The sequence below is a fragment of the Vulpes lagopus genome, chromosome 8 (genome assembly GCF_018345385.1).
Source record: "Vulpes lagopus strain Blue_001 chromosome 8, ASM1834538v1, whole genome shotgun sequence".
NCBI classification, from domain to species: domain Eukaryota; kingdom Metazoa; phylum Chordata; class Mammalia; order Carnivora; family Canidae; genus Vulpes; species Vulpes lagopus.
The window spans coordinates 19,767,214-19,793,900 of NC_054831.1; the positions used below are offsets into that span (position 1 = coordinate 19,767,214).

General features: G+C 42.2%; 1 protein-coding gene across 1 annotated transcript in view; it reads right to left on the bottom strand.

Moving 5' to 3' along the window:
* Positions 1–17,565: 17,565 nt before the first annotated feature.
* Positions 17,566–26,687, bottom strand: part of EBF2 (EBF transcription factor 2) — a 192,420-nt gene continuing 183,298 nt past the window's right edge. Inside the window, exons 15-16 of the mRNA XM_041767594.1 lie at positions 25,423–25,590; positions 17,566–20,510 (exon numbers count right to left, since the gene is read on the bottom strand). Coding sequence (XP_041623528.1) covers positions 20,479–20,510; positions 25,423–25,590 — 200 coding nt within the window. The 3' untranslated portion in view covers positions 17,566–20,478. The remainder of the gene's footprint in view (positions 20,511–25,422; positions 25,591–26,687) is intronic.

Below are 26,687 nucleotides of genomic sequence, written 5' to 3' on the forward strand. Positions count from 1 at the left end.
CAGTTCATTTCTCCCCAGGGGCAATGAGCAACAAGTCTTCTATCTGCTTCAAGTAGAGAGAAAAGGAAGAGGGAGAAGACAAGAGGAACTGGAAACAGCTCAAAAATATTACTGCACACACACAACAAACACACATGTGCACACAGAATACAAATCTGGAGAAAAGGATAATAGCATATATTTCCTGTTGGTAAAATAACAGTTGATTTTTTCTTCATGCTCTTCAACGATATTCAAATTTTCTACAGCGAACATTTATTACTCCCATAGTAGACAAAATATACATTTTTTCAAAAGAGGAGGCAAACAAGGGGATTGTAAGAAATCATACCAGAGCTGTGGCTGGGGGGTGGGGAGTTGGGGAGCAGAATCCAAGGGGAACGGGTCACTGGGGAGCAGAATCCAAGGGGAATGGGTCACTAAAACAGTGGCTTTACCACCAGAAGACTTGGATTTATTTCTAGTTGCATCACTTACAAGCCTGTTAACAGGGAAATCACTTAACTCTCCTAGCCTCAATTTCTTTGGGGAAACTCTTCTTCCCTACTCCTCATGTTCCCACCTGGAGGGGCTTCCCTGGAGAATTAGGCCCTTCCTTTGCTTGACATTGGAGCTTATGGCTCAAGTTACCATACATTACAACTTGCCCAGCCCCATTAATGCTTTTTTCTCACAGTATTTATTCATTTCTTCCCTTTCACTATCAAAACTCTCCTCATGTAAACAATACGTTATGTAGTCACTCTACTCATGGCAGCTCTGTCCATGGGAAAATGGTGATTTTCATAGTTTTAAATAAACGTGGACTTTAGGAAACTCTGGCTGTCACAGCAAGCAGGCTGCTCAGGTCTTGGTGAAGCCCATGGGCTCATGCGGCTGCTGCACCTCACCTGCAGCTACTTCTATAGAGCACCTGGGAGTCTTGTGCCAGGCAAAGGTAAAGTAGGGCTAGATCAGATGTCCTGGATGTCAACCCACTGTGTTGTTTCAGGTCCCATTTGGAGCTGAGGGAAAGAACCATGGAGGGATTAAAAAGCCAGTTGGATTCACATGACTTACTCATACTTTCCAGAATTCACCCCAGTTTGGCTCTGATTTGCTAAATATGTAAGCACCGACCAAGATTTTAGATTTCAGGACCTATATTATGGGTTAAGCCACAGATTTTCTCCTTCCCCCAAATACTGCTGGCCTCTGGCAACATAAATACTGGGGTCTGAAAAAAAAAAGTGTGATAAGTTAACTTCTCTGGTGGCTGGAGATTTCTTGTGGTTCTAAATTTTGTGGAATATGGGCCTGATGTGATAATAATCTTATGTGTTCCATTAACTCTTTGAACTCTTTAAAAATGGGGCTCCTGAGAGACCGTGAAGGAGCCACACCCATTCCCATGGAAGACAGCCCAGTCTGCAGCTGCTAAAGGCCAAGACCCTCTGGCTGAGACTGAGCAGGACTGGAAATGGAGAAATGAAATTTTGGACATGAATTTCTTTGCATATCAGGTCGCAGGAAAAACCAAAAATTCGAATTCAACTTTAATTTCTTTGGACTTTTAACCCTACAAGTTAAGGAGATTTAACTTCAGACATTAATTCTGTTGGACTGAAACTTCTTTGGACTTTCTCTAGAAGAGTATTTTTTAATTTTTGGACTTCAGCATCTCCTTGGAATTTCCTAATGGGCAGGAGTTCATATCCAAATTTGGTCCCCTCTATGTTGCTGGAATCATGTAATTGAATATATTGTTATTTAACCACGTTGCAGAACCTCTGAAAAGCGTTATATTGGAGAATATGGCTGAACAGTTTTGTGAGGAGGAAAACAGAAGCAGGAGTGCATTGGCACTTCGTTAAATGAGCAGCATCTTTGGATTCATTCAGGGTCTTCTGAGGGCAAATTCTTAACTGTCCACCTATGATCCCAGGATTTCCCAAAGGAGATGTGGCTAGTCCTGGAGGGCTGGTCTCATAAAGTGGAAGCAGTACCACTAGGACAAATAGCCACACCTGTGATGACCATGCGCTTGAGGGTTAAACTCAGTGGTGTGAACAAAAGAGCTGGGGTGCACCAGGAGAAATCACTTCCTGTCCTCTCCTTGTGATTCCATGAGTAATGTTTCCGGCTCTCCTGCCCCCCTCGCCTGCTCATCCCTGAGAGGAGGAGGGAGTTACCCACTCATGAAATGACAGCCTTTGGTAGATGCTTCTCAGTTGCATGGAGCTCATCTATCCAAAGTCTTGAAGCGTGAGGATTGTGCTCCTGCTGAATTCTCAGTAAGTGAATCTGCCATGAAGACCCAAACCTGTACCTGCATGGGCTGCCCCGGGTCTATGCTCCTGCATGTTGTGTGTGCCTGTGGGGAGTGGGATGGGAATGTTGACAGACTCCTTGCGTGTGTCAGCTGCTCTCCCCAGCAACTGTTTCCTCTTCACTTGCCTGGCCCCTGTAGGTTCTGAACTTGGGCAAGAACAGAGGTATTTGTTTAGTCTGAAGAGCCCTCAAGAAACCTCACCTTTAAAGGGTGAATAATAGGGGATCCCTGGGTGGCTCAGTGGTTTAGCACCTGCCTTTGGCCCAGGGTGTGATCTTGGGGTCCCGAGATCAAGTCCCACGTCAGGCTCCCTGCATGGAGCCTGCTTCTCCCTCTCCCTGTGTCTCTGCCTTCTCTCTGTGTGTCTCACATGAATACATAAATAAAATCTTTAAGAAAAAAAATAAAGGGTGAATAAGAAGCACCGCCACCATACAAAGTTGTACTGAAAAGCTCAGCAGCTAACGGATGGGAACTTATTTTATAAATTGCTGCTGCTGCTGTAGTTTGGCCAATGACCATGGCCAACCTTTCTTAGTTCTAAGATGAGTATCACCCACATTGAAAAATCAGAACTTCAAAGGACACGGCTGGCTGTCATGCATCAGCAGAGTGAGCGGCCACCACTTACTGACTCCCTACTCTGTGCTGGGCACTCAAGACAGTGTCCCACTCTGAGCATGTCTGGCTCTCTTGACTTTACAGCTTTCCTCAGAACGGGAGAGGAAAGGAAGTCCGTGAGAGAATGCTGCGGTGTGTGCCAACAGGAGGCCCCAGATGCCATTTCTCATAAATACAGAATAAACACATTTGCTATTGACACTGCCTCGTGCAAAAAGAGCTGGGAAGTGGCTGGCCCCCACTCCACACTTTTCTTCCAGGTTGGAAAGGGGCATAGCTTACCCGCTTCTTCTCTCCCAACTGGAGATCTTTGTGTGTCAACTTCCCATTAGCTATTCTGTCGACAGGGCGGCCGGCCCCAGCTGCCCCGTGCACCCTATGCCCCAAGCAGAGATAATGAGACAGTGCTACTTATATAACCTGGTCTGATTAGAGGCTCAGATCTTTGCACCTCAACAGCTGTGTGTTGTCACCAATGGAAATTTTTAACTCGTCTGCCAATTCCCAGGTCGCCCAAATAAGTGGCTGAAAGAGTGGCTGCTGTTTCATCGTTTATTAGAACGGAATTTAGGTTCTGATAAACCCTAATGCTGAAAATTAGCTCCGAGGAAACTGGCTACGGTTCCTGGTCTCTGGCTGATAGGAACAAGTAGAATTTATTCAGGTGGGTTTTTTTTTATCCTGTAGCCAGTTCAGCACACAAATTACTTCAGAGCTATTTTTAAAAACGTAATAAGACCAATACTTAGGAGAGCCAGATGCAGTGTGAGGAGGATCAGAAAGCATCTATTATGGGCTCGACATTCACTCTCCCACAAAGCCTCGAATGATATTGAAAAATCTCTTCCTGCTCTTCCTGGTGGCCTCACCACGTCGCCGGAGTCCTCTGGGTGTTGGTCAGACTTGCCATGGGTGAACAAGTCATTTCAGCCACCAAAGTCATGTTAGAATTAGCCTTTTGATTCGGGCAGAGTGAGGGGCACTCAGAGGAAGGCTTTTCAGACCATGTGTTACACAGAGGAGCTCCCTCCAGGATGATGGGTCTGTAATCCGCTCATTCAAAACTCTGGCCCTTGCACCTTCTTTTCAAGGTCTGCAAAGAAAGAAGTTTGGCCTCCATGGTGTGGTGTGTTTGAGCATCTCATGCCCCCTTCAGAGGAAAAAGACACCTTCTAGAACTTTCCTTCTTGTTCTGACACTATGAAGCATCAACCCTCCTTCGTCACCACTCCCCTCTGATTCCCTCCTGCGTGGAGGTTGTAATGAATTCCTCCCCCTTGGCCTTTCCTTCTGCAGACCAGAATGCTCCGGAGATCAACCAGGATACACTGTGTTCCCAGCTGGGAGCCTCCGTGGGAGAGGAGGAGGCCGGCCACTAAGCAAAGTTATAGGACACCATTCCTGGCCTCGTTGGAACTTACCATCTAGTGAACAAATTCTTTAATTTTTCCCTGTCAGGAAGGGTTTTCTTGTCTCTCCCCCGAGCTTTTGTTCATTTTGGCTTCATTCTTCCTAAGCCTTTCCAAGTTCTCCCGATTCCTTCTTCTTGTCGGAGGTCCAGCTTGAACCTCATACAGGAAAACAATAATCTTATTTTAAAAGATTTCTAGATTCAAAAAACTATAACGTCTTGCTTATATTATTTTAAAATTCAAATGGGAAATCAGGGGAATTTGAAGCAGGGTTGGATTCTGGCTCTGCCACTGCTCGGCTGTTCAATGTGGAGCCAGGCCCCTAACCTTTCTCAGTTTCAGTTATGCCACCTCCAAACTGTGGGTAGGGGACACCTGGGTTGCTCAGTAACCAGGTTAAGCATCTGCCTTCAACTCCGGGCATGATCCCAGGGTCCTGGGATGGAGTCCCACATCGGGCTCCCTGCAGGGACCCTGCTTCTCCCTCTGCCTGTGTCTCTGCCTCTCTCTGTCTGTCACGAATAAATAAATAAAAGCTTTAAAATAAATAAACAAATAAACAAACACACAGTCCACCACAGGCTTGCCAGGAGCATTAGAGACTAGGAGTGAGGCCTCCCAGTACTGATGTTTTTCCTTATAGTGAAAAATTGAAAATGCTAAAAATGACTCCCGCCTTCTCATAGATTAAAATAGAACAGGCTCATGGTTCTCCAAAGCCACAGCAGCACCCCCAGCACCTGCTCTGTGGTACCTTTCCTGAGACAGGGCTCAGGGCTCTATGGTTCATGCATCTCCTGTTCACAGGATGTCTCGGAGCTGTGTGTCCATAAACCAGCCCCTCCCTCGGGGAATGAAGCCCCCCCCCCCAGGCCATGGAGGGGGGGCATCGACTCATCTAGGGATTCCTCAGTACTTCTGCACTCACCTCCCAGCTTATAAAGCACTTTCACGTGTACTAACATATTATCTCAGTTAATCCCTTCAACAATCATGTGAGTTTGTTCCTCAGGTCCACAATACAGAGGATCAAATGCGCTCAGGAGAACCTTATAAACAAGATAACTTGAACATAGATCTTGGTCTTCTGGTGGTAACCGTTGCGTTTCTGCAGCCCTCTATGCCGCTGGCCCCGGGTTCTCCATCCCTGCTTCCAATGCTGTTTCCTTTACACAGTCAACACTCTCCTCCGCGGCCTAGAGCTAAACCACCCCCAGGAACACTAAAGACTCCAGTAATCTGCGGGTTTGGGAATCCCAGGAACACAGCTCAAGCCCCCAGGTACCTGCGATGGACCGAAGCTCCCCCAGAGAGGCCCAGGCTGCCTGTGGGGGTTTGCTCAGCCTCCCTGTTGGCTTCCTCCAGGTCCCAGAATCTTGCCTGAAATGGTTCTGTGGTATCTACAAAAGCCTCATGAGCAGTTTCAAACTCCAGACAACACGTGGACAAGAAAGGTGTAGCTGGAAATAGCTAAAGCCACACAGTTGAGAGGACCAGAGTCATGGGCTATAAACAACTTACAGGGGCTTCTGGTATTAAGTCCCATTAAGCTTTACTTCCTCATCACCAAAATGGTTAGCAAGTGCAGATAAGGGGATCTCTGTGTTGAGCACGACCAGATTTCTTTTGCTGAGTCACAGTGTACCACAGTTCCTCCTCCATATCTATCCTGGGACATACCTGGGTGCTTCCCTTGGCCTCTGCCAATAGACTTACTCAAAGGCTCTGTCTGAGCAGAAGTGTGGCCAATCTCCTTGTGCTCCACAAAATGCCTGTTGCTTCCTCCTTTCAGTGAGAGGGAAACAACTCTTTCTGTTTCCTTAACCCCATAGTCTTATATCTCAGTTGATTCTGGAAGCTCTGCGTTCTCTGCCTGGCGATGTCTGCATTGTAGTGAGGGAACAGGTGCTGTCTCCCACTCTTTCTGGACAAAACGTGGGTTCCAAGATAGAAATTGATTCCCTGGTGGACAAAAGCCTTCATCTTTATCAACAGTCTTTCCGACTGTAGCAGACAGCACTTTGACATTTTTTCTACTCATTTCCAATCACAGATGAGCTCACTGTGTGTGCAGAGAGCAGACCTTTGCTGACATCTTCACCTGAATTAGAAGGGGATTGTCATACCTCCAGCATCCTTGAGAGTGGGAGAGAAGTGCTCCTTTCATTCCCTGTGTTCTTTATACAGCCTAAGGACAGCAAAGTGGGGAGCAGGATAAAGGGGGAACAAAATAGGCAACATAGGCCCCATCTGCCATAAGGCTTAGACACTTTTTCCCTTGGAGTTAACTTTCTGTGTCTCTTTTTGTCTCTTTATCTTTCTTTCTCTCTTTTAAACCATTTATGAAGGTATAATTGACATACAATAAATGGTACCTATATAAAGTGTACTCTTGGATAAGTTTTGACATATATAAACACCCATGTAAGCATCACCACAGTGAAGCTAGTGGATATCTAACACCCTCAAATGCTTCCCCATGCCCCTTTGTAATTTTCCCCTCAACTCCTAGCAATCACAGATCTCCTTCCTGTCACTATAGATTGGTTTACTGCTTTTAGAATTTTATAAAAATGGAATCATATAGTACATAACTTAAAAATAAGCAATTTATTGAGGTATGATTCACATATAATACAACTTACTTGTTTTATTTTTTGTTTTAAATATAACATTCATCAGGGTTCTCCAAAGAATCATATATATATATATATATATATAGAGAGAGAGAGAGAGAGAGAGAGATTTTAAGGAATAATTGTGGGGGCTGGCAGGTCTGAACTTCTAGGGCAACCCAGCAGGCTAGAAAGAAGCAAGAGTTGATGTTATAATCTTGAGGCAGAATTTCTTTTCCTAGAAACTTCACTGTTTGCTGTTATTAAGGCCTTTCAACTGATTTCACAAGGCCCATCCACAATATTATCAAAACGAAATCTCTCTTACTTAAAGTCAACTGATGGTAGATATTAACTACATCCATAAAATACCTTCACAACACCTAGATAAGATCTTAATGAAATAAATAGGTACTGTAGCCCAGCCAAACTGACACAAAAAAACAACCATCAAGAGTACAACTCAATAATTTTAGTTTCTTTATTTACTAAAATTGTGTCAATATCACCTACAACCTAATTTTAAAACAGTGCTATTGCCCCAAGGTCCTAAACACTTTTTCTCTTGGATTTATCCATCTTTTTTTTTTTTTTTTTGCCATCAAGAGTATGAGAGGAAAAGGGAACAAGACTACTACCTCTAGTCTAATTCTTTAGATTTTCTAATCTAACCATTTTTTAGCAAGGCTTTTCTGTAATTGCTTACTGAATGATCTATTACTTATCAATATACCAGAACTGAAAAAAGTCTAACACGGGCTAGTTTCTTTTGTTTGTTTGTTTGTTTGTTTGTTGTTTTGGGGGGATTTTTTAGAAAGAGAAAGAGAGTGTGAGCGGGGATTGGGGGCAGAGAGACAGGATCTCAAGCAGGCTCCATGCTCAGAGAGGAGCCCATGGTAGGGCTTGATCTAACCACCCTGAGATCATGACCTAAGCCAAAATCAAGAGTTGAATGCTTAACTGACTGAGCCACCCAGGCACCCCAAAGGCCAATTTCTTGATTCATGTTCAAGAGCACTGAAGTCTCCTGGTAGGTATTGAGTCCTGCTCTGTGCTAGGTACCTTCACAGGAGTCATCCCATTTGATTCTTACCTAAACCTCACAAAGCAAAGAGGAGTCAGCCCATTTTGCAGAATACAGTAGAGTCCCAGAAAGGCCAAAAACTGACACGTTCAATCAACAGACAAACTGAGATTTGAAAAGAGCGCCTCTGATCGTTAAGTCCTCCCATTGCAGCCCAACTGCCCACTTTGGATGTCCCATGTTGTATGTGCTTTAAAGAGCCTGCTACTGAATCACGTGTACATGATTAAAACTTGTCAAGATGAAGATAAGCACTGTGAAGGTCCTGAATGCAAGAAGCTTGGCTGGGACATGAGAATCCCCAGCTTGAGAAAGGACACGGCAAAAGGGCACTGGCATATTTATGTAGATTTCTTTGTTACAACGGTTGAAGTCCTTGGCTTTTAGGAAACTAGGTTAGAGCATGTTGGGAAAAGCACCCTTCCCAGATGTATTCCCTCTTGTCTCTCTCTTGCCAACATAGTGCTCTGTTAGGCAGAAAGAGCCCAGTGCTTATATGAGGGACCTGGAGCATTTTGCCTAAGGCTTTGCGTCTCCTTTGCTCCTTCCCCACATCCTGCACCTGCTGCCTTTGCCACAGGCTCCTTCTCCTCTGCCACTCTGATGAATGTCAAGGTGAGACTCCACGTTCTGCTGTCATTTCCAAGGAATGGATGCCATCAATCATGTCTTCTGTGCTCCCACAAAGGAACAGCCCCCTTTGCACTCCCCATATCAAAATGTGTCCTACAGAACAGAACCTAGGTATCGCTTCTACTTGTGCCTAAGGCCTCTGAGAATTTACTTAACTGAGCTTTTCTTCAGCATAGTACTCTGTTCCATGCCAGCATCACCTGCTACACTAGAGAATTCTTCTGTTCTTGTTTTAAAATAAAATTCATATTGTATTGTATATTTGAAAGTTGCTAAGAGAGTAGATCTTAAAAGTCTTCATCGCAAGAAAAAGTTTTGTAACTATGTGTGGTGACAGATGTTAACTATGCTTACTATGGTGCTTATTTTGTAAAATATACAAATATCTAATCATTATATTGTACACCTGAAATTAATAAAAGGTTGTATGTCAACTATACCTCAATAAAAGAAATCAAATATATACTGTGTTCTCTCTTCATTTTCTCTCTTCCACTCTCTGACGTTCCTACTTAACAAAAGCATAGTCAAACAATTAAGGGAAGAGAATACTAACAGGGATGCAAACTATATGCTATGCCTATTAGCATATGCTTATAAACTTACAGGCCTTTGGCCAGTACAATATGATTCAACATAGAAGAAAGGTTTAGCCTGATGCATGAGCATTTCCCCAAGCTTCTGGGCACACCACCTTCTCTACCATCAATATGCCAACCCTGCTAAACCTGAAGAAAAAGCTAATTTTTAGAAGGCTTATTATACAGAAAGACGGTTCTTTTTGGTTTCCTTGCAAAGCCAGGGTAAGTTTCCCAGAAGAGCTGGTTTGATTTCTCTTCTTACCTCTTGCCCACTCAGTGAACTCAGGGAAGTGATAGATTCTTGGGCTTCAGCCCACACATAAGTAAGGATGGTAAAGACAAGAACCAGTTGCCTTAAGTTCTCAGAAACAAGAAAGTGAAGGCATCAGTTCATCACTTAGTAGGGGTTTTTGTGCCTTATACCACAGAACTCTGTATACCCTGGACTTCCCAGGACAAATCCAGTTTCAGATATATCGCTACCTGTCAAATCCCAAGTTCTAATTCTTGGCTTACAAAATATGATCACTTTGGTTATAGGTGAGACTGTGCTAGTTGAGATCATTTTGGTAACTAATTTTTCTTGGATGGTGTCAAAGATGACTCTGAGCTCTACCAAACTGTACAAATGAGTCATATTATTGAGATGATACAGTGCAGTTACCAGGTGGTTCTGCTAATAATTAGAAACACATTTCTATATTTCATAGAACCAAGCAAGGAAAACATGACCAGGAAAATGTTACATGTGGGGACAATTATTCAATAGGTCCTTGGCTGAGACTTGTGGATATGAACATAATTCAGAGGCAAAAATGAAATACTAGAATAATACATGGAGATTTCTTTTATTGATGCTGCATTACAGAACACAGGAATTAACATTCAGCCAAGTCTTGATTATTCAAGGAATGATGACCCAATGTGTGGATTACCAAACCTTTTCCTCCCCTTTCTCATTGCCATAGTCCAGGGCTTTTCAGATTTGAGTAATGTGTGTAGAAAAAAACCTTTAAGAGGCCAGAGTATTTCTTAAATTATTTATATTAAAATTATAAAATTTGTACAGAACTAAACTTTTTTTAAAAGGTTTTATTTATTTATTTGACACAGAAAGAGAGCGTGAGAACAAGCAGGGGGAGTGGCAGAGGGAGAGGAAGAAACAGTCTCCCCACTGAGCAGGGAGCTCAGCTGCAGGGCTTCATCCCAGGAAACCCAGGATCATGACCTGAGCCGAAGGCAGATGCTTAACCGACTGAGCCACCCAGGCGCCCCTGCACAGTACTAAAATTTAAGATTGAATACTTATGCTTTCATATATGCTTGTTTTAAATAAAAATAATTTGTAAAGTAAAAAGTCAAAATAAAAAATCAATCAATTAAATATTCAGAGCATTAATTTACACTGGTGGATGATGTTGTTTTGCTGAAACAACATGAGGCAACAATGCAATCTTTCCATGTGACCAGGGCAGAGGAGAAGGAAATATTAAAGATCAGAGGCAGACTCCCACAAGCCCCAAATTCTTCCGTAGAAAGGCATGTTCCTCCCCCAGGGATTTAGGAACCATGGTTTGAGGAATACTGTGGTTATCCACTTAGAATTGATGATCTTTTTCTACAAGGGCGAGTAAAAAAATGTGAAACCAAAATGGGTCAGCTATCCTTCTTGTTGGTAAAAGTTGTCACTAAGGGGAACTTATGGTGATTTGTAGATTCAGATCAACTTCTGACCCCCTTTTATTGGTTTCTCATTGCCCTGGCTATTAGAGGATTATCTATAATATTGCATCTTCAGAATTGCCTGCCTACTGCACAGAATGGGCTGTAGCACAGCATGCAGACACAGGCTTTTCCAAAGACTCCCACATTGATTTTCTAAAGACTGGAGCACATCTATTAGGACTCCCTTACATTGTAAGCAGATCCACTTGAAGGAGCAGCCAAATCATGTATTGTGATGTAAATGGTGTTGTTCCACACCCAGCACTTTCATCTTCCAAGAGTTCCACAAACACTGACTAATTAATAAGCTTCCTTTCAGTGCTGGCAGGAAGGAGTTGTAAGGAAAGAGTGATGGGTGGTTTTCCAGATAAACACATGTTCATTTTTAGCTAAGGCTTAGGAGAAAGAAACAAAAATGTATAGAGCCGAACACTTACTTTGCCACTTTCACATTCTTTATTTTATTTAAACCTCTCAACAGTCTTGGCAGGGAAAGAATCTTGGCATAAAGGTCTTTTTGTCACCGGCTTTACAGATGGGGAAATTACAGCTCCTAAAGATACTTTTCCGATAGTTATACAGTTATAAGTGGAGGCTGGAGGTGGGATTTGAACTCAGATCTGCTAATTTCCAGTGCTCACACTCTTTCTGTGACTCCCTCCTACACAGACTGGAAGTTTGGCATTTTTGCTGTATTAGTCATTATCGTTGTAATTGTTAACAGCAAATGTTATTAATATTCAATGACCATAATATTTCAAAATTATTTAGTCACGATCTTTGAGGCATTTAGAGTTCTACACAACTATTCTGCTCTTAGTTCAGAAATGGCAAATATTTGGATTTGATATTAGAAATCACTTTGGTCTCATTTCTGTCTTACAAGCAATTTTTCATGGGTTCGAACTCTTGGAACTTGCAAAAATCTGGAAATGAAAACAATGTTTGCTTTGTCCTCAAAAGTTATGCTCATGACACACCAGATGTTCTCGTCTATGATTTAAAAAAAAAAAAAACACAAACTCTTTTTAGCTTTGAATGGAAGCAAACATAGACTGGTGTTAAGGACACATCTTTCACTCCTATTATCACTTACAAAGAGCTGGGACTGTGGCTTCTCCTGAGTGTGCCACTCCTGGGTATGCAGAGTGCTACAGAACTCCTTCCTGGCAGGGCACTGATTTGCCCACCTTGATTTTTATCATTGGTTCAAAGAGTATCATGGCTAAATAATGGTCCTAGTGCTATTCACTCTTCATCCACAAAACAGACTGGACTGAGCCTCGTGCTCTGATTCCTTCCCGTCTGAGCACCTGAGAGGCAGCCAGGACCCTAAGAGGAAGATGTGAACTGACCCCAAGGCAGGAGCAGGTGCTGTAGTTCTGCTCTTTCAAAGAGGATAAACCAGAGTCTACTGGGTTTCAGTGCCCACTGAGTCCTCACACAGGCTAATGGGAAGGCTGGGCTGCAAATCTTGCTGGAGCTGCTGTTGTTGAATTGAAGGAGCCTCTATGGAATGCAAATATTTTACATATTCATTCAATTGTTAATTTTTTTGTTAAGTGCCTGCACTGTGCCAAGTATTATTCTAGGAGATGGGAAGAGAACAGTGAAGAACAAAAACAAAAATTCAACACTCCTGGAGCTTTTGTTCTTTAATGTACATAGGTGTTTTTATTTATTCATAATAACAATGATATATATGCGCATATATGCATATACATGTGTAAGTATATATATCCTCAGTTATGTACATTTTTCATTATGCAATCTTGAATAAATCACTGTATTGAGTCTTCATCTTCATACACATGATTTACATTTGATAGACATGTGAATATGTGCGTATACATATATACATATAATTGTTCTTGATTGGATGGTAGATTTGAATCCAGATCTCTGAATTTTAGCCATTTCCATTTTATCATACTGTCTTCTGTGCAAATAACTCATGGAAAATAGAGTTTTACCATTCAAAGTGGGATCAGTTTTCAGGGAATAGCCAAAAGCACTGATGGTCCAATAGTTTATGTGCCACTTCAACTTATTTCCAACAGTCAAGCCTGAGCCCCTTTTTTGTATATTATTCATTGTAAAAAATTCCAGTAGTAGTTTTGAGAATTACTTGTATTTTATTATTTGTATTTGACATAATCCAGTGCAGAGAGTGAAGAAGGTAGCCATTGGTCTGGGCCACAGGAGCTGGTTTACAAGAGTAACCTACAAGGTCACAGGTAGAATGACGGGGTTCATAGTACCATGCCACAATCCCTTTTTCTTGAATCACCATGCTTTAGAGAATATGAAGACATCAGACTAGCATGCTATCATAAGACCTTTCCGTCAATTCCCATTCGAAATCACTTACTAGGAAAATAGGGAAATGAGAAAAAGAGGCATGAATTTCATCTTGGATGAATCTAGGAAAATCGGTTACCCCAAATCATAGTTTATAGGGAAGGCATGGCAAGTGGCAGTGGGAGTCAAACAGGAACATGTAAAGACTGAGAAAAGATGCTTCAGCTAATAAAGCTGAAGATAAAGCTGGCCAGATGAGGTGAATAGGACTATCCTAAGGTTGAAACCAATGGTCTATTATTGAAACAACTAGAATTAACATATTCTGACAGTAGACATCTCTCTGAACCCCATTTTGCAGAGACATAAAGTATACCAGGCAAGACCGGAAGTACCCAAACAAGCCATGTATGTAAGAAGTAATCAGTTGATGAGGAAGATTAGTGTGTACTATGGATGATGACATAATTCTGTTTCATTTTGCCGAAGAGGAAGCAAAAACTAAAACAAGTGTCTCTCTCTCCCTTTGGTCTTGTATACATACACACACATACACACACACACACACACCCCTCTGATATAAGAATTTCTGCTAGCCTGGTACAATGTCCTAGATGCTTCCCTCTCAAACTTCTGGCAAATCCAGAAAAAAACTCACTTCAAAGATGAGTATTATCAAGAAAGCATCAAAAAAATGATTTATATGCATATACCATAAGAAGGGGGAAAAAAAAGAGACAAATGATAAGTGGTGAATACTCATCAGAAAAAAAGTTTTCATGAACGGATGATAATTCTGATCAAGTTCATTGCCATAATAATAATAATAATAATAATAATAATAAATAGTTTCTTTATAAAATAATAGCTCAAAGCAGAGATGCAATAGCTCAATGAAAATAGGCAACACAGTATAAAGCAATGGGATATAAGCTGGTACAGCTTATGAAAAAAGTGAAGCTAAAATTAGAAGCATCTGAAAGCTTAAGGCCATGTTTGAGGGAGTACAGTAGAGAATAAGCATGTGAATAACAATCTACAGGTGTGCTAAGAGTCAAGGGTGGCTAAAGAGACCATGACAGACATGAATGATGGACACTTGGAGATCCAGCATATGAATAACTGGAGTCTCTAGAAAGAAGGACCACAATGAAGGAACAGAGAATGTATTTTATGTTACAGTGAAAGAAAAATTTCCAAAAATGAAAGAAGGCTTGAAGCTATACATTGAGAGGAAATGCTGCATCCCAAGGGGGAAAAATGCACAGAACTTATCAACACTAAGAGAAATCCCTGGACTTCATATACAAAGAAAGATACTTTCATGCAAGCAGATAAAGATACCAAGGGTGACCAGCTGCCAGTTTGCATGCTTTCCAGGCATCATTATTTACCACGCTCCCTTTCACACTCAGAAGTGAGTGACTTACACAACAAATTATAGGATATCCTTGCTTATATAAAGGGAATAAGGGCACCTGAGTGGCTCAGTCAGTTGGACTTCAGCCTTCAGCTCAGGTCCTGATTCCAGAGTCCTGGGACTGAATCCCGTGTCTGGTTCCCTGCTCGGTGAGGAGTCTGCCTCTCCCTCTGCCACTCCCCTGCTCATTCTCTCTCTCTCTTTAAAATAAAGAAATAAAATCTTTAAAAGGGGGGGAAATAAAAGAGAGAAATGAGAAGAAGATGCATGACTTCGAACATCACCATGGCAACATTCAAACCTCAGAGCTTGCTTTAAAAAAAAAAAAAAAAACAAGAAAAGCAAAAGAAAGCCAACAGAAAACCTCTTGTATGAAGGTCTCTCAGAGAAAGTATAACCCCAGAAATTTTATACCCAACCAAACAGCCATTCAAATCAAAATAGAGCAATCATTTAAAAAAAATATGCATGAACCAAAGAGAATAATTCTCTGGAGTCCTTAAATAAACTGTGGGAAAACAATCTTCAGTTAACCAAGAAAGAAAAAAAAAGAACCCAAGCAGTTGTGCCCCAATTTGAAATCATTATATCTCTCCCTTCCCCACAATATGTTCCTCTTTATTCCCCACCTCAGTTAACATTAGTGCAGAATCCAATTGTCTAACTAGCAGACTGGGACTTATACTAGTCCCATCTTCTCCCTCATTCCCACATCTAATCAGTCAGTAAAGGCCTATCAAACTGCAAGGCTTTGTCTCAAATATTTCCTCTACTTTCCATCTCTACTGGCAGTCCTTAGGTCAGGTAGGAGTCCCTCTTATCAGGATTCTTGCAACATTGTCCTAATTGCAGGAGCCATTTAAAAACATTTACCACCTCGCAAGGCACAGGAGCTGACCATTCAAAATGGGCACCCTGTGGTAGGCACCAGGACAGCACACTGGTGCATATCAGCCATCTTTTGTCCCTCGTCTGTTTGGCCTCCTAGCCACCAGTATCCAATCCATAATTCATACTGTAGCCACTGGCTTTTCTATAGCATAAACTGTATTGTGTCACTCCTTGACGCAGGTTCCTGGAACAATTTCCCACTACCTGCTGCATTGTCCTGGGGATGCAGTCTAAACTCTTTAGCATGGTGAGCAAGATCCTGCTTCATGAAGTCTCACATTCACTCTCTCACATTCACTGCCCTACAGCCACTGTGAACTTGCAGTTTGGTGAAGGCACTATAAGCTCTTTGTGATTCAAATGGGTGATAGATAAGTCAAGTGTCATATCTGGAACAGGAATGGAATGCACATTTCCCTAAAAGGCCCTGGTTTTGGTTCTGAAATTACATCTGAGCATCACAAAAAGCCACATGAGCTAAGTTCCAGGGCCAAGGGGCAAAACAACTGCCCCCACAGGCTACCAGCCAGAGGCTTCTTCCTCATTTCCTCTCATTTTGAGATTTCTCTGTTTATTAAGCAACCAGCCACTTTACATTATAGACACACTTCATCACTTTTTTTGATTAGTTGACTGACAAGATAGTCCCTAAGGAATGGACTCCCCAAGTGAAGTTATTTCCTCTCATTTGTGACAGATCGGCTACCTCTCCCACACGACAAGGCAGAGGCTGTCTCTGGGGCTCAGAATTCAGTGTACTCATTCACTAATTTAACAGGTATCTATCTGTTGAGTACCTCTGGCACTAAACTTGGTGCTCCACAGGAAATAGCGAGAGCAATAAGGCCCCAGTGCTTGTAAGCCTTCACTCTAAAGTACACAACAAGTGAATACAAATTGTCATGAAGACACAAGTGGAGTTTGATTAAAGAGAATAAGTGGGAAATTTGCAATGGTCAGAGGTCAGCCAAGCCCTCCCCAAGTAGAGGATAATTGAACCCAGTCCTGAAGGATGAGAAGACAAAGACCGAAAAAGCGCAAGCTCCTCCCTGTGAGAAGACCAAGGATGAGCATGGTCCAGGCAGAGCTAGTTTTCACAGAGAAAAGTAAAACTGCAGTGGGAGCTTTCTCAGATTACTGCTTCGAAAGAGCATCTCATCTACTCATGCAAGGGATGTAATCTATGTGGTTTGAAGATAACTATACCCTGGTAGAGAGAAATAATTCCATCATGCATATGTTTGTCAATGGTCTCCTTGAAAATGACATTTAGAATCATGTTAATCTAAATGTGCTTTGTGAATTTCCCTTTCCAGGTCTTGGTTCGTGATGGTCTTCCCATTTGCAGTGCTCACCCCACCCTCTGCCACAAAATTCCTACCATTCTTGGAAGGCCTACCAGCCCTGCCTCCCTCATGGAAACTTCTCTGACCACTCCAACCCTCTGTGATTGCCATCTTTTCCGAGCTCCTGCAGCCCTTCTATCTTCCTGTATAAGCTATTCTCTGCTATGGATTATTTCCTTCCAAGGGTTGGCATCCTGCTCTCTTCCTGTAATCTAAGATTGGCCTCAAGTCTTTGTGTCCATCCTCCAATTCTTTACTGTCTGATGGATCAATTATAACATTTACTCAACATACGGTTTCAAACCTAAGTAGACTACTCACCTACCTTAAGAATTCTATAAGACCAAAGACCAACCTAGGAAGTAGGATCTCTTTATGAAGGAATTTGACCAGATGGATATATAGATAAATATATATGGAAAAATGACCCAAAGTCATACATATTCTCTCCTCCAAGTGAGTATCTCAGAACACTTTCCATGTAAGCAAAAGCTGTAGTAAGATTTCCTCAATCAGAGCTCAGGGACTAACAGTTATGAGAGAATCCCCAAACTTAAGAGCAAATCCCAAACTAATTTTTTTCACTCTAGGAAAAAAAAAGGCAAAGTTCCAATCATTTTTACAGTACAAAAATTTTATTTTTCGTTAGGATAATTTAAAGTTTAAAACTGAAGTAGACATATTCATTTTACAAACAAGATATTCTTTAATAAGTAAGACCATTAAAAACAGTAAACAAAAAAGCTGTCTTTACAAAAAGCTCTGTGCATAGCAACTTTATACTGTATATAACTGACAAAGCAAAACGATAAAATGAAACTATACAGTTTGAAAATGAGACCCTACTGTACAAAAGGTAGAGAAGATAATGGTTTTTAAACCATGCATATTGAAATGTGCAAAGAAAAACTGGGAAAAAATATGATGCTATAACAAAAAAATGAGATAAATAATGAAGTAAATTGTCCCTTTAAATGGAAAATCTTACACAGCTCCTCTTACAAAGATAGGATAGAATCTGTAGTTACCTATAGAAATACTCGTATTCCAAGTGGCACGAAAAATAACCTGGGACCAGAATGATTCACCAGCAAGACTGAAGAGGACAGAGTAGCTTTGTTCTTAATTTATTAGTACACTAAAAATAATCCTTACACACATTTGTACAATTAAATAGATCGGTTGCTGCCAAGGTTCTAGCTGAATGGTCAAGGATGTCTGGTATTTAGTTACACACATTTTTCGGTGGAAAGCTACCAACAAATTCTACAATCAGTTTGAAGACAGTACTGCACTCATCTTCATGCAAGAGCAAAATTCACAGATTCTAAAAGCAATGCTACTTAAAAAAAAACATTTCCTTATGTTGGATTGGCTCGAATCCAGGTCTAAACATGCTCAGTTTTGTTCCGCCTTCACTTTTGGAGGGTAATGTTTGTATTCCACACACTCTTCCCCTTCGATCAGATTTTTCGTGGGGGACCTTTTTCTCATGTGTTTCCTGTGTTTGGGTGCTATAAACCCTGACCATGAAGGACTGTCAGCAGTAATTATAAGCATGCCCAGTTTCCAAAACCTTGGATTCTCATGTGCATAGGAATAATATTTGGGGCATATTGAGTAATTCCAGAATAGTTGAAAGCAAGTAAGACCATTGGGGACTGGATCACTAGCTGTGGGCAGGTATCAATGGGACAAACAGAAGGGGGCCGGATTTGTGAAGTCGTCTAAAATTGGCTCAGATGCACCAAAGATGTTTTTTCATGAGAGCTGCAACAATTTCTAATGTTAGAACCTCAAACCGAAATCTACATATGGACTGTGCTATGGTGCCAATGAATCAACAAGGAGGACCTTCACTAGACATCCAAATACAAAAAAATGACATCCTTATTGGAAATCCAAATAAATCTGGATACATCTCCAGCATCACACAGACTTTCAAGACTCAGCCACTGTTAGCAGCTCCTGCAATGTTTCTCTGCCTAAGAGCTAGTCCCCAAAACTCCCGAGAGCCCATTGCAGCCCTGGGTCACTGTGCTGCTCAGAACACAGATACCCCTAATCTCTAACCCTGCTAAGAATCTCCATTTCCATCTTTTTGAATATCAGGAGAGGGATTAAGGGCTTTTAACATTCCTCTTCCACACACCATGCCATTCTTGCCTGGAAACTGTGTCAAGTAAGATACATATTTTTTTCAAGAGAGTTGAATGCCATGAGAGGAAATCTGCAGAGAGAAGAAAGGACGTGGACATTCTAAAATTCACACTTAAGAGTCTAAGAAACAGGATCATCTTCTTTAAATCCTGTCTCCGAAGTTCTGTGGGGCTTACACCTCTGGGCTTGACTAGGCAACCAAAGAGGAGGGGACATGTGGCTCTGTTGGGGGGGAATTCCAAAGGGGCCACTTGGGTGGGAAAGTCACATGGTTTTGGCTCTTCTTTTAGATGAGACATGTCTTTCCTCGGGACACAAAGCCTGGGATGCACTAAAACATGGGAATTCTCTGCACCGTTCAGAGGAGAAGGTTGAAAGCTAACATAAATTTGTTAAAAATTCACAAAGTGAATACCAAAAGGGACACGTAGACTATTTAGAAAGTGGACGGAGCTGGGAATGAACTGATGAGTTTGAGTATTTGTGTATGCGCATGGACTGAATCTTTGTTTCCGCATCAGACTGTTCTGTAGGAATCTATATAAGGTACATGTTCTTGCCCATGGGTCAATAAAATGATGGAAAAAGAGGGGGATGCAGGATGGGGGATAAAAGTCTAGTAAGTAACTGCAGTAATAATCACACACCTTTTAAACTTGTTACTACTTGTTTGCATCATTTTCATTTTACATCAGGAAGAGAAATTCCTCTCTCTTCCACAAAAGGTCTTAATTTCTACCTCTACTTACAATAAGTTACACGTTTATTTATTTAAATAATTGTAAAACATTTTAAAATTTTTCCCTTTTTTTGTTTTTTTGTTTTTTAAAGAGATTAAACTATAAGCAAACACACATACAACAACATTTCATCATTCAATTCAGGTTTCGTTTAAGAAAGTCTTCCATGCTGGTACCCTGTTTTGTTCAATTTTTTTTCTGCATAAACTAAATTGGTATCTGAAAGGCTTCATAGAAAATAGAAACTTTCAACTTTTTTTTTCCTACAAAGAAAAACAAATAGTATCCAAAATATTAAGCATGAATTGTTTGCCAATTTTTTTCTTAAATATTTTACAAACATAGGAAGGTGGTTCTCATAATGTTCATAACAAAGAATTGCATTTCTGCTCTTAGCACTGACTACGTCAATGACATATTTTGTCCTTGTCCCCAAGAGGGTCAGTTTGTGTAGCCACCATGAGAGCTATGCGAGAAACGTGAGATCAGGTCCGATGCAGCTCCGTGCATACCCAAATCTGTCCGTCATGTTCATTCTGGGGCACAACTCTCCCCAAAGAGCTCATAGTGCTTTCTTCAGGATTGGTCCATCAGAGTTAAGTAGTTTTGTGCTATAAGGAAGCAGTTCTTCTTCTTCTTTACATTGGGGGCACGACAAGTCCGGTCATGGCTGCAAGGAAAGAGTGGCACAGGAATGAGACTCAGAGATGTTTACACTGAAGCCTACAACCCAGAGAGAGGTCAGGCACTGGGATCGACAGGGTCCAATCCGGGGAGATGATGCACTCAGTGGTTGTAGAAACCCATTTCTCTAGCACACAGCCTGTCAGAGACACTGAATCACTGAATCACCGAATCACTGGAACATAAACAAGGCTTGTTGAAGTTTTGTTGGGAGGCCAAGACCTATGTTTTATCTTCTTTTATATTAATGGCTTGTATACTTGGCATGATGGACATCAACACATAAGCTAGATTTTAAGGTATTTGTGATATATTTCTTTTTCATCATTAGACTATGATAATCTCTAGATTATATGGTTTCAAATCACTAAGTTGAAACAGGAAAGGAAACTCCAGGTGCCGAGCCTATGGAGTAACTTTCCAGGCATCAATTTATAACAAATAAGGCTTTCTCACCATCCCAAGTTTCTCTCCATTCTAGCTGAAAGTGATGAACTATTTTTCCCCCTAACTAGCTCATCTTCCTTTGGTGTTCATGCTGATATGTGATGCTTGTTCACTAATGAGTGCGGATCCACTGGAATAGAAGACTTAATTTAGTTCCTAATTTGGAAATCACCCAGTCTCTACTCTTCATCCCCTCCATCCCCAAGTAGTACCCAACGTCTCATCCACCTAGTGAAGAGGACACAGACGATACCTGTGGGGGGCATTGGGTCCAAGACTTCCCCTTGATATGGGAAACAAAGCAGCATTAGCACAATGTGGAAAAATCACACAGCAAACTGCACTCCTCTGACCTTGGCTTTCAGGTGATGAACCCATAGAATTTTCACATTCTTGGGTATCAGCAGAGTAGTCTCCTTGCCTCAAAACTTCAAACCACATCTTGTATTTGATCCTTAATTTTTATTGTCTCTGTCTCATCTAAAGCTTATCAACGATCATAGAAGCATTTTGCTGAGTGGTGCTTCCTAAGCTGATAAGCAAATGACCAAAATTCTTCCTGCTTCTCCCCAACACCACCTCTCTCTCCTCCCCCAGTCTTCTTCCTCCTGTCTCTCCTCCCTCTGCCCCTTCTTTCCCCATCCAGCTAGTCTTCTTAGGCAAAATTGTCAGCCGTCTATTTCCCTGCCCATACAGCCTTTATTGAATGTTTGTGAGATCTGGATTAAGGTCTTACACAGCTAGCAAAGCCTTAATTATTTTTGCCTGTATTACTATATATTGAATCGATGTAACTTTTCAATAAAGGCAGTTCAATTCTGGACACTCCCTGATGATTTGGAGACATAGCAACCCTGGTAATTATCCCAGAGTGTAGGAGGGTTTTTTTTTATTTTATTTTATTTCTTTTCCTGGAGGGAGCTGGAAAATGAATCAGGCACATAGTGCATAATATTATCTCGACAATCTATACTCATCACTGCAAATGCCTGATAAATGAGGTAGAAGGTGGGACACTGCACAGAGCTCTCTGGCAGTAGGATTCTGGCTCACGTTTTCAACTTTAACTTGTCTATTACACTTAAAACTCATCAGCCCCTTCTTTTTTCTGCGTCCTCAGAGAGTTACCCTACAGAGCTTATTGAAAAGGGCAGAGCCACTCAAAGAAGAAGATCCAGCGCGTGCCGGAAGAACGGCAGATGTCACATCGGGCACTAGGTGGACTGGATCTCTGCTCCACGGTGACCCTGACATTTTCCTTGTCGAAACCCACAGCCAACAGACAGAAAACAGAAATTAATTAGAGAAGAAATAAGCATGTTTGTAAGGGGAGGGGAACATGCTTAACGGCACTTTGTCCAATTTCTTTCTACCTTTGGCATTTCATGGGAAAACAATAATCCACCTTCAGTCCAGGTGGAAAGCAGGTATGCGGGAAGGGTGAGGAGAGGAACTGCACTATTCTTGTCCCTGGAGACACACTGGGTTGTCACAGCACAGGGTCTGGAGTCAAAATGTCTGAGGTCAGCTCACTGTGTTGCTTTGGGGAAACCACTTAACTAAAAAATAGTGATAATGGGGGACACCTGGGGGGCTCAGTGTTTGAGCATCTGCCTTCGGCTCAGGTTGTGATCCCAGGTCCTGGGATCAACTCCCATACCGGGCTCCCCACAGGGACCCTGCTTCTCCCTCTGCCTATGTCTCTGCCACTCTCTGTGTGTCTCTCATGAATAAATAAATAAAATCTTTTTTTTTTTTAAAGGGTGATAATGGTATGACCTTCACCTTTCCCTCACATGTGAGGCTTGGGCAAGGTAATTCGTGTAAAGCACTTGGTTCAGTGTCTTGCATGTGGTGCTCAAAAGCAGCAAGGCTCAGAGTCTATTGGATGCATGTCACTCCTGCAGATAATTGAGACCATCTCACCATGCAAGTCAAGAGCAGAACCTCTCCAACAGCCTGTGATCACCCAAGCACCTTAGACCACACTTTTACACTGTCCGTCTCTACAGACATGGAGCTTCCTGCTGATCACCTCTGCAGTCCCAGGATTCCTTCACTCAGTGACTATGGCCAGAGTATTTGATGTCAGCTTGTTTTCTCCTTCTATGCATCAGTGGGATGCCTTGTAACATTGGACCTGGAGCTTCTAGCCACCTGATACAAAAGGAGGACAAGTGGGAGCCTGAACTCCTAATTTAGGCACTGCTCTTTCCCTCCTCCTCCCCCTCCCCCTCCCCCTGCCTTCCTTCTTCTTCTTAAGGTTCAAATCACCAGAGAAATCCAGAGGGAATTGTAGGATCCAAAAGCGGCTCAGGACTTCTCAGTGATCCTACAGAAATGAGATTCTATCCCAGAGCCTACGTGTAATTGATGACATCGTCACTCCCACAGACATGGAACGTGTGGCTCAGCCACTTCCTCAGTCTAATTATTCTGACCTGCACTGACCAGGAGTTCACATGGCTGAGGACCCTAGAGAGGGTCTTATGGCTATTTTGGCTACTGCTTCCCCCACAGAGAAACCTCACTATGACCACACTGACTCTTCCATCTCTTGGGGCCAACCCAACCCTGAGTGGGTGATACCACAACGAGACTTGGGAATGCAGCAACAAGCAGGGTGGGGATTCCAGGCCATGGGAGCCAGTGAAAAAATGCATCCTGGCATGCTCAAGGGCCAAAGCCAGGCAGGCCCCACACATGAATCTCTCTGGACAGTACAGACCAGAAGATTTGAGACAACCTCAACTGCCCCAACTGAGTGCATGTAAGAGAGAGAAGATGGAGGAGGGGTGGAAGTGGAAATCAAGCTATATTTTTTCTCCTCAAAGTGAAGCTGAAAATGTTGGCATGGGTTGTCTGGAATGAGGAAGGGGCTGTATCCCTCCCGACTTCCTCTTGCACCTGCACTCCCTCTTAGCCTTTCATGGGGCCTCCACTCTGCATCTCCCCAACGAGAACTGTGGGGCCCCCACATGGTTAAGTGATATGACTAAAACCACAGAACTTAGAAAGGGGAGACATCATCCCTGAAGTGGGTGTGTAGAAGGCAAAGATGCAGCAGATATTCGATAATTGTATACATTTCCCAGTCTGGAGATGAAGAAGTTCTGAGTGTATCCCCCAAGGATGCGATGGAAACCACACTTGTCCTTAAGGAGAGATGGGGCAGGTGGTGACACTGAGTTGAAGGCTGATCCTGTTTTTCTATGGACTGGACATCTAGATGAAAATGAAATATATATCCCTATATATACTTCTCCCCCTCAGATACACAGATGTTTCCAACTACTCACACACTGGGTGGCATGTTATCCAGCTGCTTTGTCTAGATGGAAATAAAAGAATTTTCAGGGACTCTTCCAAGTGCTGGGTTTTCAGTTCCCATTTCACACTTTCTCTGTCAAGTCACTTGACTTTGAGGAGACACCACTGTCTCTTACGGTAGAGTAGGACAGGAACCTACTGTGCCTCCCAGAGCTCTGCTGGGCCACAATTGGCTGATGAACCCTCACAGAGGATCCCCAGAGGATCAGGAATCTATGCACAATATAAAGCTATTAGGCAGATGCCATCACAGGGATGGCACAGTTCTTCCAAGGCTCTGCTGACCTCAGAGGCTTTGATCCATGAGGGGTTAACCAAACCTCTGCCCTTCTTGGTTTTACCCAAAACTTGCTTGTCATGAATGTTTTCATGTCAAGACTCAGAGAAGAGCCTAAAAATAATGTGGGTCGTCAGGATCCATAGTGTTCAGCAGGTTCCAATTTGCTCTTTTGCCATCAGCTGCCTCCCATTCAGTGAGATGATTAGATTCTCATGTACTCATCACATTATGTTATGTCATGCTATACTTTTCAGACATTGCTCAAAAATGGGCTTGATGGGTGATATTAATTTTTTTCTTAGACAGTGTATATCTTTTTTTCTTTCTTCCCTTCTCCACCTCCTGTTCAAACACCTGCTATCAATCTGACTGGCATGTAACCAGAATTCTCACAATGTGCTGGTTGCTCCTGATGGATCCTGTCCATTTATGCCATGGGAATAGGTATGCACTACAGATGGGCAAGCAAGGCCATTAGGTAAGCAGCAATCACCTTGTGGTGTCTGATGTGACCAGGCACCTTCTAGGAAACAGTGGCATGGCCTTGTGGAAAGAAAAGGTCTGGGAAGTCCAGACACTCCTACAGGGTATATATATGGCTCTACCATAGTTAATTCTGTGAACTTGAAGAACTGTCCAACTTCTCTGTTTTTCCCCAGCTTGTTCGTGGGTAGAGTATTAGCCCAGTTGTATAAGTCATCTGTATCCCATGAAACACCAAAGCATCTCTTTGCAGGTAAATGGTTAGAGATAAAGGAATGATGCTGCGCTGTTTGCTTTTACTTTTCCTGGCCCTGTGGCCCATTTATCATGGTGGTACCAAAGTGGTACCTTTGCTTACCTCTGAATCCATTTCCATTGCCACTGGAGCAGGCGGGTGAAGGCGAGCCTTGTGGCCTGATGACAGGGGCAAAGGCACTCTTCTGTTTGACAGCAGGAAAAACTGAAGAGGAAAATGGGAGGATGGAGGACGTGCTAGAAGATCCAACAGTGGGACTTGATGACATGACTGGAAAGCAAAAGGCACAATCCTCTTAGGAAAGGACAAACCTAGGAGTTAAGTTCTTTCTTCAGGACATACAACCTATACACATTCATTGAGAAATTATCCAGTCATTCACTCCAGGCATTGTCCCAGATTCTACGGATTGAAAAAAGTTGAATGTGACAAAACCCCTGCCCAGCCCAGTGGGAGGAACATACAAATGAAACAACGAATAGGGTAACAACCCTACTGGAGGAATGTACACAGTGCTAAGGAGACTCAGCAGGCAGAGTGCTCTTTTGCCAGGGGGGGTCAGGAAGGCAGCAGCAGGAGGTGATACTATGATATGTCTTTGTTCATGAGTAGAAGCTTAACAAGAGAACATTTCGACTAACATCTGAAAAATCATCAAATCTATTCAAGAATGGAAAGCTCTTTTTCACCCTAAAAAGAAGTCCTGTCTGGGAGCTCTATACTTCCCTGTAATTCTCAGGGCTCCAGAGGTTTGATCTATGGGTTAACATTTCTGAGAGTGCCATCTCTATGGGCCACTTCCTCATTAAATGTAAACGTTTATTAACATCTAGGAGATTACCTCCCTCTCTCTCTCCCTCTCCTTTCAGAGCTCCTGGGAAATGAAGCTGCAAGTCAGGCCCCTCTGATGTAATGTTGCAGAAAAAACACCAATATTAACAATAAAATTACTTAAAGGAAGCCAAAAGCTAAGTGTTGTAATTTCCAAGAAAAATAAAGGCAATTACCCCAATGAAATGCCCTACACCTCTTAATGTCAGATACTCTACCAAGTTACATCATATAAGAAGATAATTTTATCTTCTGTGTTCAACAAGCTCAAGTAAAGGGGTAAACTAGAGTTCACAAGGGTAAAATTGTCAGATACAGCATCTTGTAGAATAAGGTCAAGTTCCAGGGACAGTCTTCAGAATTCTGAACTGTCACATGACTTGGTAAAAGAATTACTGGAACCTAATGGTCAAGGCAGGGACTGCCAACTTCTGTTTCACATCTTCAGTGACCCAGCTACTCCACAAAGTAAATTTTGAATGTGAGGACATGAGTGTGACTTATGATTCAAAGACCAAGTACAAGGTGAATTGAAG